The sequence below is a fragment of the Saccopteryx leptura genome, chromosome 3 (assembly GCF_036850995.1).
Source record: "Saccopteryx leptura isolate mSacLep1 chromosome 3, mSacLep1_pri_phased_curated, whole genome shotgun sequence".
Classification (NCBI taxonomy): Eukaryota; Metazoa; Chordata; class Mammalia; order Chiroptera; family Emballonuridae; genus Saccopteryx; species Saccopteryx leptura.
Window position 1 is genome coordinate 136,529,791 of NC_089505.1, and position 18,910 is coordinate 136,548,700.

Below are 18,910 nucleotides of genomic sequence, written 5' to 3' on the forward strand. Positions count from 1 at the left end.
ACTGTATAGTCAGTGATACCATTTTGTTTCATTGTCCAGTACTGCTAAAAGAAGTTAAATATTAACTTTTTAGAGTATGCTTTCAAACTAATGTGACCAGTAGACTGATTTTAGGTAAGGGGGAGTACTTAATTTTTGATGGTTAATCTTAATGGAGAAGCAGGTGTTTAGGTATCAATAAACTATACAGTGCTGATCAATTTTGTCTTTCAGCCGGAACATCAAAGTGATAGTACTGAATAAATGTAAATGAGAAAGGCTAATGAGAGATTCAGGGCTAAAACATTAGATTTTTGTCATGTGGTCCTACTGTGTATTGTTGGATAAAGGATTCTTCTCTACTTTCTGTTACAGATGCTGAAAATTTCTTCAAAAGAGAAATATCCCTTATTTACTTTTGTAAATGGTCATTCCAGAGACTATGATTTTACATCTACTACAACCAATAAAGAAGACCTTTTCTCAGAGGATGAAAAGAACAGGTTAAAAAGATTTAGCACAGAAGAATTTGTCTTGCTTTGAAAGATAAGCACTTCTGTGTTTGATGAGGACTCCATAGAGGGGAAAGGATGAGAAACAAGTGTACATTAAACCTGTTTATTTTCACAAGTATCTTAAAAAAAAAAAGAACATTTGGAAATATACATGTTTTAAAGATATTTTTATGAAAGAGAAATGATTTAATGAGTCTTGATTTCTGATTAAGTAACAAGTGATTCTGGCTGCATTCCTCTTTTGCTAAGATCTTTTAACGCTACCTTAACTGCAAGCCTCCAGTCTTTGAATTCTTCCACCTGAAGCCACTAGTCTCCTGCAGGTTTTGTAATATAGGCCCCAACATTGGGATTAACAAAAAGTTTGGAAAGCTTCAGTTAATACTAATGACGAGAAGACCAGAGAATGAATCTTCCATATTTTCTGGCCTCCCAATATTAATGCAACCAACGGATACTTTTGGGTGTATCTTGATATATTAAGTAGTAATTGTTAGCTGTTATGTGCATACAATTATATAAGAATTGTGAGTTTAGGTAATATTTAGCAATATGATTTTATGATGGCTTCTCATTTCTCTTGCTTTTGAGCTTTCTCTGAGACATAAATACGTATAAAGTGTTGGGTTTTCGCTCCAATTTAAAGGTTATGTTACTAACAATAATGGCATCCAATCAAATTAGATAAAAGCAACTCTAAAGTAGAAGAGTATTTGTCTCCTATCTCAAAAATTAAATTTTATGGGAACTCTATTTACTGTGCAGTTTTAAAATCTAAAGATAAGTGCCAAGGAAGATATCAAAGAATGCTCCTCTGTGTGAATTTGTTATTTGTGTAAATAGTGTAGTGGTGTTTAGAAGCTGAAGCCATCTACGGTGAATCAGCCTTAAGTGTATTATGTGTTAGTTACAGGCAGATTTGTTATATAAAAGTACAAGAGTTATTATTGAGCCAGGATTATAAAATAAATACTTTAATAAAGATGTGAGAACATAAATGCCTTTGTTTTGGTCTTAATAGAATTATTTTAATCCTTTCATTTGAAAAATCATTGTCTTCAGTGAACTCTATTTATAATGAAGGCAAATAATATTGTTGCACTGAAAGTAAAAGATTAACTTATTTTGTGGAGCCTCCATGTTTCACTTTTATAAGGTGACTTATAAAGACATGAAATTGTATATCATTTAAAGTCATTGGTCTCTACCATCAGAATGCTTATTTGTTAGGTTTAGAGATACACACAAAGTGGAAGCCGAGTGTGGGCAGACTGCTTTACTGTGCCTGATGAGAGAAATTAGGGTTGGCATTTCCCAGTGAAGATAGTTTATTGAACTGAAACAAAGCGTCTGAAATCTAAAATTTTTCTTTTCCCTGGATAAGATTTGGACAAATTAAGTCCAGTACTAATTTTCCTAGAAGGCCAAAGGAGTACAGAAACAAGAAGCTAGTGAGTAGTATGCCTGATTTTATACACTGCAGTCCTCTCATCTAAATTACTGCAATTTGTTATTCTGCATACCTACAGAATTCACAGGATTGGATTCAACAAGTACATTGAGTAAGCACACCCATACCTTCTAGTAAATCAGGACTAATTGTAAGTGTTCTCTGACAAGAACTCTGTAGAAACTTAGGATAACATTCTGTTCTCAGCATATTTGGGATGATTTTTAAGTAGGATATGGAAATGAGATAAAATTATACCTGGACAGGGTGGAAGTGAGAGGAGGCAGAAACTTTCTTTTCATTGAATTACATTAGAAATACCCTGAATATTGTGTAGACAAAATAAGTAAACTTACCATAGTCACCCCCATAACTAAGAGTAAATGTTTAGAATTAGAAATTATTAAAGTTTTTAATAATATGTATCGATGAATGCATGCATTCATGAAATCTGAGAGATAGGCTGATGGATTTATCTTGTCTATTAATTCAACTTCAGATGAGGACCAGACAAAAAGTTATGATAATCCTTTACTGGAAAGGCAGCAACAAAACGACATCATTATAATTAGAATGGAGGACCTGTATATTCTGGTTTAAAATTTTGTTTTGTATTTATTTATTTATTTATTTTAATGGGGTGACATTAATCAATCAGGGTACATAGGTTCAGAGAAAACATCTCCAGGTTATTTTGACATTTGATTATGTTGCATACCCATCACCCAAAGTCATATAGTCTTCTGTCACCTTCTATCTGGTTTTCTTTGCACCCCTCCTCTCCCCCCACCCCATCCGTTCCCCTCCCCACCCCGGTAACCACCACACTCTTGTCCATGTTCCTGAGTCTCATTTTTATGTCCCACCTATGTATGGAATCATATAGTTCTTAGTTTTTTCTGATTTACTTATTTCACTCAACATATTGTTATTAAGATCTATCCATGTTGTTGTAAATGATCCAATGTCATCATTTCTTATGGCTGAGTGTAGTATTCCATAGTATATATGTACCACATCTTCTTTATCCAATCATGAAGGGCTTTTTGGTTGTTTCCATGTCTTGGCCACTGTGAACAATGCTGCATTGAACATGGGGCTGCATGTGTCTTTATGTACCAGTGTTTTTGACTTATGGGGATATATTCCCAGTAGAAAGATTGCTGGGTCATATGGTAGTTTTATTTTTAATTTTTTGAGGAACCATCATACTTTTTTCCATAGTGGTTGTACTACCTTACATTCCCACCAACAGTGGATGAGGGTTCCTTTTTCTCTACAGCTTCTCCAACATTTGTTATTACCTGTCTTGTTGATAATAGCTAATCTAACAGGTATGAGGTGGTATCTCATTGTAGTTTTGATTTGCATTTCTCTAATAACTAATGAAGATGAGCATCTTTTCATATATCTGTTGGCCATTTGTATTTCTTCCTGGGAGAAGTGTCTGTTCATGTCCTCTTCCCATTTTTTTTATTGGATTGTTTGTTGTTGAGTTTTATGAGTTCTTTGTATATTTTGGATATTAGGCCCCATCTGAGCTGTTGTTTGAAAATATCATCTCTCATTTAGTTGGCTGTCTGTTTTATTGTCAGTTTCTTCTGCTGTACAGAAGTCTGACGTAGTCCCATTCATTTATCTTTGCCTTCACTTCCCTTGCCTTTGGAGTCAAATTCATAAAGTGCTATTTGTAACCAAGGTCCATGAGTTTAGTACCTATGTTTTCTTCTATGTAATTTATTGTTTCAGGTCTTATACTTAGGTCTTTGATCCATTTTGAATTAATTTTAGTACAAGGGGACAAACTGTAGTCGAGTTTCATTCTTTTGCATGTGGTTTTCCAGTTTTCCCAGCACCATTTGTTGAAGAGGCTTTCTTTTCTCCATTGTGTGTTGTTGGCCCCTTTATCAAAAATTATTTGACCATATACATGTGGTTTTATTTCTGGGCTTTCTATTCTGTTCCATTGGTCTGTGTGTCTATTTTTCTGCCAACACCATGCTGTTTTGATTATTGTGGCTCTATAATATAATTTGAAGTCAGGTATTGTAATGCCCCCAGCTTCGTTCTTTTTCCTTAGGATTGCTCTGGCTATTCGGGTTTTTTATAGTTCCATATAAACCTGATGATTTTTTGTTCCATTTCTTTAAAAAATGACATTGGAATTTTGATGGGAATTGCATTAAATTTGTATATCACTTTGGGTAATAAACTTATTTTGACTATATTTATTCTTCCTATCCAAGAGCAAGGAATATTTTTACATTTCATTGTATCTTTTTTGATTTCCCTTAACAATGCTTTGTAGTTTTTATTATATAGGTCCTTTACGTTCTTTGTTATGTTTGTTTCTAGATATTTGATTTTTTTTGTTGCAACCATAAAGGGGATTATTTTTTTGAGCTTGTTTTCTTATGTTTCATTGTTGGCATATAGGAAGGCAATGGACTTTTTTATATTAATTTTGTATCCTGCGACCTTACTGTATTGTTTATTGTTTCTAGTAGTCTTTCTGCGGAGTCTTTGGGGTTTTCAATGTACAGGATCATATCACCTGCAAAAAGTGAAACCTTTACTTCTTTTTTCTCAATATGAATGCCTTTTATTTCTTTCTCTTGTCTGATTGCCCTGGCTAGAACTTCTAGCACTACGTTGAATAAGAGTGGAGAGAGTGGTGAACATTGTCTTGTTCCTGATTTTATGGGAAAAGTCCTGAGTTTTATGCCATTTAATATGATGTTAGCTGATGGTTTATCATAGATGGCCTTTATTATGTTGAGATATTTTCCTTCTATACCCATTTTGTTAAGTATTTTAAGCATAAAATTATGTTGTATTTTATCGAATATCTTTTCTGCATCTATTGATAAGATCATATGGTTTTTGTTCTTTGTTTTGTTGATATTATGTATTATGTTAACTGTTTTATGTATGTTGAATCATCCTTGTGATTCTGGGATGAATCCCACTTGATCATGATGAATTACTTTTTAAATGTGTTGTTGTATTCTATTTGCTAGTATTTTGTTTAGGATTTTTGCATCTGTATTCATTAGAGATATTGGCCTGTAGTTTTCTTTTTTTGTATTGTTCTTGCCAGGTTTTGGTATGAGAGTTATGTTGGCCTCATAAAATGTGTTTGGCAGTATTGCTTCTTCTTCAATTTTTTGGAAGACTTTGAGTAGAATAGGAACCAAATCTTCTTTGAATGTTTGATAAAATTAACTAGTATAGCCATCTGCCCTGGACTTTTATTTTTTGGGAGGTTTTTTTTTTTTTTTTTGTATTTTTCTGAAACTGGAAACGGGGAGAGACAGTCAGACAGACTCCAGCATGCGCCCGACCGGGATCCACCCGGCACGCCCACTAGGGGGCGACGCTCTGCCTACCAGGGGGCAATGCTCTGCCCCTCCGGGGTGTCGTTCTGTTGCGACCAGAGCCACTCTAGTGCCTGGGGCAGAGGCCAAGGAGCCATCCCCAGTGCCCGGGCCATCTTTGCTCCAATGGAGCCTCGCTGCGGGAGGGGAAGAGAGAGACAGAGAGGAAGGAGAGGGGGAGGGGTGGAGAAGCAGATGGGCGCTTCTCCTGTGTGCCCTGGCTGGGAATCGAACCCGGGACTTCTGCATGCCAGGCCGACGCTCTACCACTGAGCCAACCGGCCAGGGCTTTTGGGAGGTTTTTAATAGTTGTTTCTATTTCCTCCCTGCTTATGGGTCTGTTTAGGCTTTCTGCTTCTTCATGACTCACTCTAGGAAGATTGTATTGTTCTAGGAATTTATCTATTTCTTCTATATTGTTAAATTTGGTGGCATATAGTTTTTCATAGCATTCTACAATAATTCTTTGTATATCTATGATATCGTGGTGATTTCTCCTCTTTCATTTTGGATTTTGTTTATATGAGTCCTTTCTCTTTTTTCCTTGATGAGTCTTGCCAAGGGTTTGTCAATTTTGTTGATCTTTTCAAAGAACCAGATTCTTGTTTTATTAATTTTTTCTGTAGTTTTTCTGTTCTCTATTTTGTTTATTTCTGCTCTGAATTTTATTATTTTCTTTGTCTGCTGGTTTTGTGTTGTCTTTGTTCTTCTTTTTCTAGTTCCTTATAATGTGAAGTTAAGTGGTTTACTTGGGCTTTCTCTTGTTTGTTCATATAGGCCTGAAGTGATATGAACTTCCCTCTTATTACTGCTTTTTCTTCATCTCAGAGATTATGATATGTTGTATTGTTATTTTAGTTTGCCTGTATGTATCTTTTTTTTTTTTTTTGTATTTTTCTGAAGCTGGAAACGGGTAGAGACAGTCAGACAGACTCCCGCATGTGCCCGACCGGGATCCACCTGGCATGCCCACCAGGGACCACGCTCTGCCCACCAGGGGGCGATGCTCTGCCCCTCTGGGGCGTCGCTCTGCTGCAACCAGAGCAACTCTAGCACCTGGGGCAGAGGCCAAGGAGCCATCCCCAGCGCCCGGGCCATCTTTGCTCCAACGGAGCCTTGGCTGCGGGAGGGGAAGAGAGAGACAGAGAGGAAGGAGGGGGGGTGGAGAAGCAAATGGGCGCTTCTCCTATGTGTCCTGGCCAGGAATCGAACCTGGGTCCCCCGCACGCCAGGCCAACGCTCTACCGCTGAGCCAACTGGCCAGGGCTTGTATGTGTCTTTTGATCTTTGCGCTCATTTCTTCTTTGACCCACTCATTTTTTAAAAGTATGTTGTTTAGTTTCTACATTTTTGTGGGTTTGTTTACCTCTTTTTTGCAGTTGAATTCTAGTTTTAAGGCTTTATGATCAGAAAATATGCTTGGTATAATTTCAGTCTTTCTGAATTTGTTGATGTTATTTTTGTGGCCCAATATATGGTCAATTTTTGAGAATGTTCCATGTGCACTAGAGAAAAATATATACTCTGTTGCTTTGGGATGAAATGTCCTGTAGATGTCTATTATATCCAATTGTTCTAGTGTTTCATTTAAGGCCAATATTTCTTTATTGATTTTCTGTTTGGATAAACGATCTAGAGCCATCAACAGGGTATTGAGGTCTCCAAGTATGATTGTATTTTTGTCGGTTTTTGTTTTTAGGAGTGTCAGTAGCTGTCTTATATATTTTGGTACTCCTTGGTTTGGTGCATATTTATTAGGAAGTGTTATGTCTTCTTGATTTAATGTCCCCTTTATCATTATGAAATGATCATTTTTGTCTCTGATTACCTTTGCTGTCTTGTAGTCAGCATTGTTAGATATGAGTATTGCTACACCTGCTTTTTTTGGATATTATTTGCTTGGAGTATTGTTTTCCAACCTTTCACTTTGAATTTGTTTTTATCCCTGTAGCTTAGATGTGTTTCTTGTAGGCAGCATACAGTTGGATTTTTAAAAAATCCATTCTGCTACTCTGTCTTTTTATTGGTGAGTTCAATCCATTTACGTTTAGTGTAATTATTGACATTTGAGGGTTTCCTATTGCCATTTTATATATTGCTTTCTGATAGTTTAGTATCTTGTTTGGTTCTTCTCTTTTATTTTTCTATCATTTGTTTTTGTTTGGTTGTAATCCATACTTCTTTTCTCTGTTACTTCTTTTTTCAAGCCATGTACTTCTGTGTTGGTTTTTTCAGGGATGGTTACCATTAAGTAATGGAAAGCATACATATTATGTTCATTGTAGTACATTATCTCATGAGTGCTTCTGCACTCCATCTTTTTTGTTTCTTTGTCACAGATTAATCTTGTTTTTATTGCTATCTTGATAGAGCTTTTACTTGTAGTTTTGTTTTGTTTTGTTCTTTGTGTCTGGTTGGAAAACCCCCTTTAGTATTTCCTGAAGGGGGGGTTTTCTGGTGATAAATTCCCTCATCTTTTTTGTATTTGTGAATGTTTTTATTTCTCATTCGTATTTGAAGGATACCTTTGATGGGTATAGTATTCTTGGCTGGAAGTTCCTCTCTTTCAGAACTTTAAATATTTGGGTCCACTCTCTTCTAGCTTATAGAGTTTCTGCTGAGAAATCTGTTGATAATCTAATGAGCCTTCCTTTATATGTTGTATTCTTCTTTTCCCTGGCTGCCTTGAGAATTTTTTCTTTGTCGTTGGTTTGTGCCAATTTTATTATGATATGCCTTGGAGTAGGTTTGTTAGGGTTAAGATAACTCAGTGTTCTGTTTGCTTCTTGAATTTGAGGCTTTAGTTTTTTCCATAGGCTTGGGAAATTCTCGTCTATTATTTGTTTGAATATGTTCTCCATTCCATTTTCTCTCTGTTCTCCTTCTGATATACCCATTATTCTTATGTTGCTCTTTCTGATGGAGTCAGACAATTCCTGTAGGGCTATCTCACTTTTTTTAAATTCTGAGTCTCTCTCCTCTTCTCTCTGTAGTACCTCTTGTTCCTTGTCTTCTACGTCACTAATTCTCTCCTGTATCTGGCCTGTTCTATTAGCTAAGCTTGTTACCTCGTTTTTCAGTTCATGAATTGAGTTTTTCATCTCTGTTTGATTTGTTTTTATAGTTTCAATTTTCTTGGTGAAGTATTTTTTCTGTTTATTGAATTGTTTTTTGAGCTCCCTAAATTGCCTTTCTGTGCTTTCTTGTATATCTCTGAGTATTTTTAGGACTTCAATTTTAAATTATCTATCATTTAACTCCAAGGTTTCTAAGTTACTAAAATTTTTTTCTATAGATTTTTCCTCATCTATCTGAGCTACATCACTGTCTTTTGTATCTATGATATTTGATTTCTTTTTCTTTAATGGCATTTGAGTGGTATTGTTAATAATACTAATAAGAGTTAATAAAATTTTTTTTTGAGAAAATGCAGTGAAAAACTGAAAATTCTATTGTGCTAAATGGAACAAAAATACGTAGAACAGAGGGCCTGGGTTGGGGAGGAGTGACAAAGAGGCAAAAAACGAGGCAAGAACCCATAAAATGCCACAAGGAAAAAATTTGTATCAAGAATAAAATAATTTGTTTGTAAATGATGGCCAAATGAGAGAAAAATGAAATAGAAAAGAAGAAACAAAGAGAGAGAGAGAAAAAAAAAATTGAGTTAAGATTTTTGGAATGTAACACTCATAGGAAAAAAAAGAATGGAAAATGTAACACCTGTGGGTAATAACATTCAAAATGAAAAGAAAAGAATAAAATGGAAAGAGGATAAAATGACCAAGGTGGAAGGAAAAAAAAAGATAAAAAATACAAGAAAAAATGGAAAAAGTTATAAACACTGTGGATTTTTTCTGGTTTTGAGAAGTTATCTTCCTTTTTATTTCTTCTTTCTCTTTTTGGCTGGTGGCACTGTACCCCAGGTTCTGCCCCTGTGGCACTCTTAGGCAGAGATTTGCTGTTGTGTCGCTATGGTGATGACATAAACTAGGCCTCAGTCCTGTTGGTAGGTGGGGCTTGTTAGCATTTGCAGGCTCCGACAATGGGAGGGTCCGTTTTCCTGGAGCCTCTACCCAAATCTCTCCTTCCTGAACCAGCAGCCTGGGACCCAGCTGTGAAGTTGCCCCAGCCACTGCCTGGAGAGCAAGAGGCTCTAAGACAGGGGTCCCCAAACTATGGCCCACGGCCACATGCGGCCCCCTGAGGCCAATTATCCGGCCCCCGCCGCACTTCCAGAAGGGGCACCTCTTTCATTGGTGGTCAGTGAGAGGAGCATAGTTCCCATTGAAATACTGGTCAGTTTGTTGATTTAAATTTATTTGTTCTTTATTTTAAATATTGTATTTGTTCCTGTTTTGTTTTTTTACTTTAAAATAAGATATGTGCAGTGTGCATAGGGATTTGTTCATAGTTTTTTTTTTTATAGTCCGGCCCTCCAATGGTCTGAGGGACAGTGAACTGGCCCTCTGTGTAAAACGTTTGGGGACCCCTGCTCTAAGAGCCGCCAAATTCCCCCTCTGTTTCCATTCAACGCAAGGTTCTGGGTAAGGCTTTGCCAGCCAGAGCCGCCAGCATAATCAGGCAGGGCTGGGAGCCGATTGCCTTTCAGGTGTCTTTCTATGAGCCTCTGGGCATGTCTAGTATGCCTCAGCACTCCGCAGGTCTGCTCTCCAAAGGCTGTCTGCATGCCATTCCCCCCACCACTTCCACAGTTCTCTTCTCCAGGAGTGTGCTTTGTTAGCTTGTATGGCTGGCGGAGGTGCTGTGCCCAGACAGGTCCAGGTGTAGGGAAGCCGGCTTTTGTGCACTTACCGCGAGCTGTTGTTTGGGAAGCTGGATTATACAGGAACTCTGGTCTCAGCCCACACAGAGGGTCACTGCTGACAGTCTCTGACCCAGACCCCTCATCCAGGAATGCAGGCACCCACGCCCGAAGCGCCAGGTGGATCCACTCGCACACTGCCCGCGCTTGCTGACCAGGATACCGGGAGTAAACAAGGCAACTGCTCGCCCACCTCTGCTGGGGTCTGCTGCTGGTGTTAGCTTGGTGTGGACTGAGCCGCGAGCCCACTCTCTCCTTGGCTTGAACGTCTCTGCCCTAGCCCAGCTTTTTCTGCACCCCCAGCCCTCTCAGTTCCAAGTGAAAGCAGCCCTTGCTCAGGTCAGTGAGGAAAGCAGAATACTCCATTCTCTGTCTTATTTCCTTCAGAGTAGGTTATATATTCAGCCACCTTTTCACCCAATTGTACCTTTGTTTGATGTATGTGTATTTCAGATGCTCCTGAGATTGTCTTTCTGTCTCTAGTTGTTGAAGTTGTTGAAGTTTTAGGGAGAGGTATCGGGAGTACTCCTCATGGTGCCATTTCTCTGATGTGACTCTCAAACTTTGTTTTGAACATATATTCTATTTCAAATTCTGACAGCCAGTGAACTCAGTCAATAAAGCTTGGGGATAATCTCTTTCAGCCTGGATTGAGGGAAAGTAATATGGCTGTTCTGTTAGAATTATGATAGGAGGATCCTCCTATTGGACTTCAATAGTAAGAGACTAGGTTTTGCTATTAACATTTCAGATATTAATTTTTTTTCTTTTGTAGTATTTTTCTGAAGTGAGAGGTGGGGAGGCAGAGAGACAGACTCCTGGCATGCTCACTAGGGAGTGGTGCTCTGCCCATCTGGGCCATTGCTCCATTGCAATTAGAGCTATTCTAGCGCCTGAGGTGGAGGCCATGGAGCCATCTTCAGCGCCCGGGCCAACTTTTGCTCCAGTGGAGACTTGGCTGTGGGAGGGGAAGAGAAACACAGAGAGGAAGGAAAAGGGGAAGGGTGGAGAAGCAGATGGCACTTCTCCTGTGAGCCTTGGCCGGGAATTGAACCTGGGATATACACATGCTAGGCTGATGCTCTACCACTAAGCCAACCGGCCAGGGTCAGAATTCTTATTTTTTCTTGTATTTTTCTGAAGTTAAAAGCAGGGAGGCAGTCCGACAAACTCCCACATGTGCCTGACCAGGATCCACTCGGCATGCTCACCAGGGAGTGATGCTCTGCCCATCTGGGGCGTTGCTCCATTTTGGCCAGAGCCATTCTAGTGCCTGAGACAGAGGCCATAGAGCCATCCTCACCGCCCGGGCCAACTTTGCTCCAATGGAGCCTTGGCTGTGGGAGAGGAAGAGAGACACAGGAGAGGGAGAGGGGTGGAGAAGCAGATGGTTGCTCCTCCTGTGTGCCCTGACTGGGAATCAAACCTGGGACTTCCACACACTGGGCTGACGCTCTACCTCTGAGCTAACCAGCCAGGGTCTGAATTCTTTTCTTTTAAGTGAGAGGAGGGGAGGCAGAAAGATAGACTCCTGCTTGCGCCTGGCTGGGATCCACCTGGCATGCCTCCTAAGAGGGATGCTGTGCCTATCTGGGCCATTACTCTGGGCTCAACACCTGAGATTTTTTTTAGCACAAGGTGGAGGCGACGAGCCTCAGTGTGGTGGCAAACTCGCTGGAACCATTTGAACCAATCAAGCCATGGCTTCAGGAGGGGAAGAAAAAGAGGGCAGGAGGGGTGGAGAAGCAGATGGTTGCTTCTCCTATGTGGCTTGCCTGCGAATCGAAACTGGGACATACACATGCAAGGCCGACACTCTACCCCTGGCCAACTGGCCAAGGTCTCAGAAATGAAATTTTAAAATGCTTGATGTGACTTTTGATGGTGAAGGTTTCTTTTCTTTCTTTTTTCTAAGACTTGACACTTTGAACCCCCTTTTGTCAATGTATTAACCACCAGCAGGCAATCCTGAGACTCATCTATTGTTGGATGAGTGAATGGAAAGGTCCTGTATAATGTAAGTATATCAAAAAGAATTTCCCTGAGGTATCAGTTTTTATTTTCTGTTTTACATTAAGCTAACCCCATTAAATTTTTATTAGTGAGAAGAAAACTTTAGTGGATTAAAAAAAATTTTTTTTTTTGTATTTTTCTGAATTTAGAAGCCGGGAGGCAGTCAGACAGACTCCCGCATGCGCCTAACTGGGATCCACCCAGCATGCCCACCAGGGGGCGATGCTCTGCCCATCTGGGGCGTTGCTCCATTGCAGCCAAAGCCATTCTAGCGCCTGAGGCAGAGGACATGGAGCCGTCCTTAGTGCTTGAGCCAATTTTGCTCCAGTGGAGCCTTGGCTGCGAGAGGGGAAGAGAAAGATAGAGAGGAAGGAGAAGGGGAAGGGTGGAGAAGCAGATGGGCACTTCTCCTGTGTGCCCTGACTGGGAATTGAACCTGGGACTTCCACACACGGGCTGATGCACTACCGCTGAGCCAACTGGCCAGGGCCTTATAGTGGATTAAAATTGTAGGTCACTTTTATATTCTTCTGTTCTTAGTATTTAACATTGTCTGAGGGCAAACATATTTAAAGTATATATGTTAATTCTATCTTGTTTTTAGAAGAATTAAAGGAACAAAACAATAAAAATGACTTTTCTGTATAATCTCTCTATTTTATATCAGAAATCCCTACTTTTTTTAGAGCACTCTAGTTGCTTTCTATTATTCAATGCCATAAAGCACTGTACTTCTGGTCAAACCATAATAATACAGTTTTTTCTTTTATCTGCTAATTTATTTGCTACTAGAACAAGTTTTATTTTCATGGTTAACAGAGATCACTTTTGTAGCTTACATTGTTTATCTATATCTTTTTGACTATACAACCATAAAAACATTATAAAGGATTTTCCCCAAACAGGAAGAAACAAGAGAAAGAACAGATAATGAAGAAACATTTAAAAATATTAAATAATATGTGAATTCTTAATGAAACAGACATAAGGAGGAAACTGAGAATTTAAAATAATAGTAAAATAGAATCAAGATACCCAGAATGTATCAGTAGAGGTAATTTCCTAGAAAGGATGAGATTATTATTTTATATAAAAAGAAGAGCAAATGTCTTTTAAAAGTTTTAGGAGAATATTTAGCATGTAATATTTATGACAGCCTTGGTATTGTCCATCAACCACAATTCAAAGTAGTCTAGTCCATTGAGCTTTTAGACCAAATATCTTGAGATACTGAGAACATGAAACATCAGACCAGGAAAACTGGAAACAGCCTATTGATTCTAATATGTAAATTTTATATCATTTTATAGTTTGAATCTTAAATCAGTTTAGAAATCTTAAGCAGTCTTGTGTGTTTTTCATGGGTATATAAAGACTTTCTTCTTGCCTATAAACTTTGAAAAATATTATATTTAGAGTCAGTATTGCAGATACATTTTTGAATTAGCATTTTCCTTTATTTTTTTTACAGTCCTCCTTGACAATTGGTGGCAATCAATGGCCCAAAACATTCACAACTACAGTTATAAAATTTTACTTTTCTTTCAGAACAAGAAAAATATGTTAAAAGTGTAGAATACATGTTTGTTATTAGGTAGAAAATTCTTTGCTACCCTGCAACCAATTCTTCCAGAAATTTAGAAACTCAATCTTTTTCTATTTTAAGTCAACAGTCCAAATACTGGATGTCATCTAAGAGTGAATCATAAAAAAATTTTGCAGAGCCTGGTCTGTAGTGGCGCAGTGGATAAAGCATTGACCTGGAACGCTGATGTCACCGGTTCAAAACCCTGGACTTGCCTGGTCAAGGCACATATGGGAGTTGATGCTTCCTGTTTCTCCTCCTACCCTTCTCCCTTCTCTCTCTCTCTCTCTCTCTGTGTCTCTCTTCTCTAAAAATTTATAAATAAATAAAAATAATTTAAAAAAATTCTGCAGAGAATTATTTTCCATTAAAATTATTGAAAATTAAATTGATAATTTTAAATGTTATATTTCTATTTTATACTAAGATGATATAAATTAATAAGAATTAGGAATTCATGAGTTATTTTATAAGCAGGAAGGGTAAACAAAGGAAAGGTAGAAATTCAATATGAGTCATAACAAAAGGATGAGAGAATTATTGATAACAAGTTTTGAGTGTGTCTAGGCAAATACACCCTAGTAAACTGGCACAGATAAAAATATATGAATTAAAGAGGCTTCCAGGCTCTGGTGATTTAAAGATGCAGGTGTTGGAAGAAAGTAAATTCTCAGCGATACTAGAAAGTGGGTATGGGGCTGCCATGTTGCACAGCACCAGGGAGCACTATTTTTAGTGAATATTATGTGAATGTCACTCCCTGGAGTTGTGCAAAGTGGCATGCCTGTGGCTAATATTTACATACTACTTGGTATTTGCCTAGCACTGTTCTGATCAATTCACTTGTATTAAATTATAGGTAATGAATTGAAGATGGGGAATTGGATCTGGGATTAAGGCGACACTATAAGTCCTGGGATTTGGATGATCGCATAATGGAACAAGTTAGGAGAGTCTGTCATCCGCATTCAACTTAGTAATTGTTCCAATTTAGATACATATATATTTAAATTAATTCCACCAAAATATTTAAAATAGATAGTACAGAAAAAAATCCACCCCACATTTCTGCTATCTCAACATATTATTTTGACTTGTCTATATTCCCTTCTATTTTGTATTCTTATTCACATTACTGTAAGTATGTTATATAAGCTGAATATTTATTCTGATTTTTAAAATTTAACTATTTTCTTTGATGGAGAAGGCCACCACTCAGTCTTTCATATTTTGATTTGTATGCAGACATTGTCTTAAGCCTCTTTCATAGTAGGTTTTCCTGTGTCTTATGGCTGGTTCCTAATCTTGACCCCACTGTGCTTGGCCAGTTTTGTGGCTAGCAGCCAGTCTATACGTAGAGAGATTCTTATTTTTGTACATAATGTGTTCCTGTAAACAAAACAGTTGAATATGAAGGAAGTTTTAAAACAATGTCTGAGAGAGTATAAAATATTACAAAAATACTTTTAAAATTATAAAGTTATTTTTAATTATATAGGCGTGACATGATCTTGGTTAATGTAGTTCCAGCATTTTTTAGGTGTTTTTATTTTTGTTCTTTTGTAGTTAAACACACAGTTGATTGAGTCAAAGTCCAGTGAGCATGTCTTTGAGGCTGATTGTTTCTATCTTTACACTAATTATATTAAATTTATGAGACCTACATATTTTATCATGAGTTTTAGCACTTTCATTTTTCCATTTCCCTGTCATGTTTTCAAAATAAGGGAAAATGAAATGTAATATCCAATATTGTATAAGCTGCAGTACAAAGATGGTGGTATTGGCTGGCAAGCAGCCTCAGCTCAAAGTGTTTGTTAGCGGATGTTCAAAAATTCCAACTTTATAAAGTGATTTAGGGAAATCAGATTACATGTGAAAGTCTAATATCTTTTTGATTTTGATAGTGGGTGTGAAGTGGTAGCTTGTGTGTGTTTAAGTAACAGCATTATTAAATTGTAATTTATTCTTTTAAAATATACAATTCAGTGAGTGGTTTTTTATTTTCACCAAGTTGAGCAATGATCACCACTATCAAATTCCAGAACATTTTCATTACAAAAAAAAAAAAAAAGAACCTGACCCAGTAACTAATCTACTTTGTGTTTGCATGGATTTGCCTATTTCAGGTATTTCATATAAAGGAATCATAAAATATGTGGCCGTTTGTGTTTGATGCTTTTCATTTAGCATAATGTTTTCAAGATTTGTAGTATGTATCATTGGTGCTTTATTCTTTTCTGTGACTGAATAATATTCCATTAGATTGGCGTACCACTTATTGTTTATTCATCAGTTGATAGACATTTGGTTTGTTACCACTTTTCGGCTATTATGAATAATTCTGTAATGAACATTGTTTTCATTTCTCCTGTGTATATTCCTAGGAGTGGAATTGCTGTTTTTATGGTTGCTTTACATTTAACTAAAGGAACTGTCAAACTGTTTTTCAAAGTGGCTGCACCATTTTATAAATCCACCAGCAATGTATGAGGGTTATAACTTTCTACTTCTTCACCAACCCTTGTTATTGTCTAGCCATCCTTCGTGTGTAAAATGGTACCTTATTGTGGTTGCATTTTCCTTGTGACTAATGATGTTGAATATATTTTCATGTTCTTGTTGGCCATTTATATATCTTCTTTGGAGAAATATGTGTTCAAATTCTTTCCTCATTTTAAATTAGATTATTTGTCTTTATATTAGTGAGTTGTAAGGGAGGATCCATTCAGGGCAACACTAGGATCTATGTAAACACAATAAATTAAAATCAATTAAAAAAAGAGTTCTTTGCATATTCAGGATACAAGTCCTTTATCAAATATATGATTTATAGACATTTTCTCCAATTCTGTGGTTTGTCTTTTTGCTTTCTTTTTTTTAATTTATTCATTTTAGAGAGAGGAGACAGAGAGAGAGAGAGAGAGAGAGAAGGGGGGGAGGAGCAGAAAGCATCAACTTCCATATGTGCCTTGACCAGGCAAGCCCAGGGTTTCAGACCAGCAACCTCAGCATCCAGGTCGACACTTTTACCTACTGCGCCACTGCAGGTCAGGCCTGTCTTTTTGCTTTCTTGATGGAATCTTTTGAAACACAAACGGGTTTAATTTTCATAAAGTCCAATTTATCTGCTTTCTATTTTTTCTCTGGTTGCTTGTGCTGTTGGTGTTATATTTAAAAAGCCATTATTTAATCCAAGGTTTCAAATATCTATACCTATACTTCCTTCTAAGAGTTTTAGCTCTTACATTTAGGTTTTATTAAAAATTCATTTTGATTTGACTTTTGTATATGGTCTGAGGTAGGTATCCAGTTTTCTTCTTTTACGTGTGGATATCCAGTTGTCCCAGTACCATTTGTTGAAAGAACTATTCTTTCCCCATTGCATGGGCTTTGCTTTCTTGTCAAAAATTGGTTGACCATAAACACCATAAACATAAGGTTTTATTGCTGGACTCTCAATTCTGTCCCACTGATATGTCCATCCTATGCCAGTACCGCACTATCTTGATTACTATAGATTTGTAGTAAATTTTGAAATGGGGAAGTGTGAGTCATTCAACTTTGTTCTTTTTCAAGATCTTTTTGAGAATTCTGAGTCCCTTGTATTTTCATGTGAATTTTAGAATCGCTTGTCAGTTTCTGCAAAATTTTTCTTTATTTTAAACGTTTTGGGGTATTTCTTTCTAATGAATTGACAATTACAGTTGCTAAGTTCTGAAATAGCCAATAGACCACAGAAGACATGTCTTTAGGCTTCTGCTTGAAACCAACAGCTTCAGCATACTGCTGGCCTTGATTCAGAGCCAGACTTTATTTTTAAAATGTAAAGTGTTATTGAATTTTTATATAGTATAAAATTGGCATCAAACACCAAAGATACGTGTTTGGAAAGGAGTAAGACATGTAAAATACAGGTCTTATAACAAGAGTCATAGTCTATAAGAACATATCAAATTATAGTATATTGCATTATACTATAGCATCAACTAGAACAAGTGCTTCAAAAAGAAGACTTTATATATTCACTTAATACTACTGATTTGCACCTGACTAGTGGTGGTGCAGTGGATAAAGTGTGGACCCAGAACACTGGTTCAAGACCCTGAGGCCACCAGCTAGAGCAGGGGTCCCCAAACTTTTTACACAGGGGGCCAGTTCACTGTCCCTCAGACCATTGGAGGGCCGGACTATAAAAAAACTATGAACAAATCCCTATGCACACTGCACATATCTTATTTTAAAGTAAAAAAACAAAATGGGAACAAATACAATATTTAAAATAAAGAACAAGTAAATTTAAATCAACAAACTGACCAGTATTTCAATGGGAACTATGGGCCTGCTTTTGGCTAATGAGATTGTCAATGTGCTCCTCTCACTGACCACCAATGAAAGAGGTGCCCCTTCTGGAAGTGTGGCGGGGGCCAGATAAATGGCCTCAGGGGGCCGCATGCGGCCCGCGGGCCGTGGTTTGGGGACCCCTGAGCTAGAGCATGGACTCATCAGCTTGAGCAGGTGGCTGGCTTGCAGAGCCCTAGGTCGCTGGCTTGAGCAAGGAACGCTGGCTAGGCTTGACCCTGAGGTCAATCCCAGGTCAAGACATGTAGGAAAAGCAATCAATGCAAAACTAAAGTGATAGCAACTATGAATTGATGCTTCTCTCTCTGCCTCCCTTTCTCTCTCTGTCACTCAAAAAAAATACTGCTAGTTTGGAAAAAATTATGAATACTTATTTAGTGAAAAACAGTTATTTCTCTGTCAAGCTTCAGTCTTACACAATGGAGACCATCTCCATTCATGAATTGGCTCAACTATAGAGTCAGACTGGCTCTGCTCAAATAATGATTTGCTACTTACTAGCTACATAGCCTTGAATAAGTTCCTTAACCTCGTCTATAAAATACAGATAATTGCAGCTATTACATTGGACTGTTATGGAGATTATTTGAGAAAATGTGCAAAAACACTTAGAAAAATGCCTGGTACATTGTGGGTACTTATTAAGCATCATCTCTGTCAACAGAATGACAGCTGTCAGAGGGGTAGGGGTTGGGAAGCTGCATGAAAAAGATGGAGTTACACGAGAGAAAGTGGTGGGGGAGGTAGAAGAGGGTTTGGGGGGTAAATGGTGATGGAAGACTTGACTTGGGGTGGTGAACACACAGT

General features: G+C 37.7%; 1 protein-coding gene and 1 non-coding gene across 5 annotated transcripts in view; one reads left to right on the forward strand and one right to left on the reverse strand.

Moving 5' to 3' along the window:
- Nucleotides 1-1,486, forward strand: part of ATG4C (autophagy related 4C cysteine peptidase) — a 103,827-nt gene extending 102,341 nt beyond the window's left edge. For all 4 annotated transcript variants that reach the window (XM_066376470.1, XM_066376472.1, XM_066376469.1 and 1 more), the window contains exon 11: nucleotides 355-1,486. In XM_066376470.1, the coding sequence (XP_066232567.1) occupies nucleotides 355-522 (168 nt within the window). In that variant the 3' untranslated portion in view covers nucleotides 523-1,486. The remainder of the gene's footprint in view (nucleotides 1-354) is intronic.
- A 15,929-nt stretch (nucleotides 1,487-17,415) lies between these two features.
- On the reverse strand, nucleotides 17,416-17,551 carry LOC136401600 (small nucleolar RNA SNORA2/SNORA34 family). The gene has a single exon (XR_010750623.1). It is a non-coding gene; the product is annotated as a small nucleolar RNA SNORA2/SNORA34 family (small nucleolar RNA).
- Nucleotides 17,552-18,910: the final 1,359 nt, after the last annotated feature.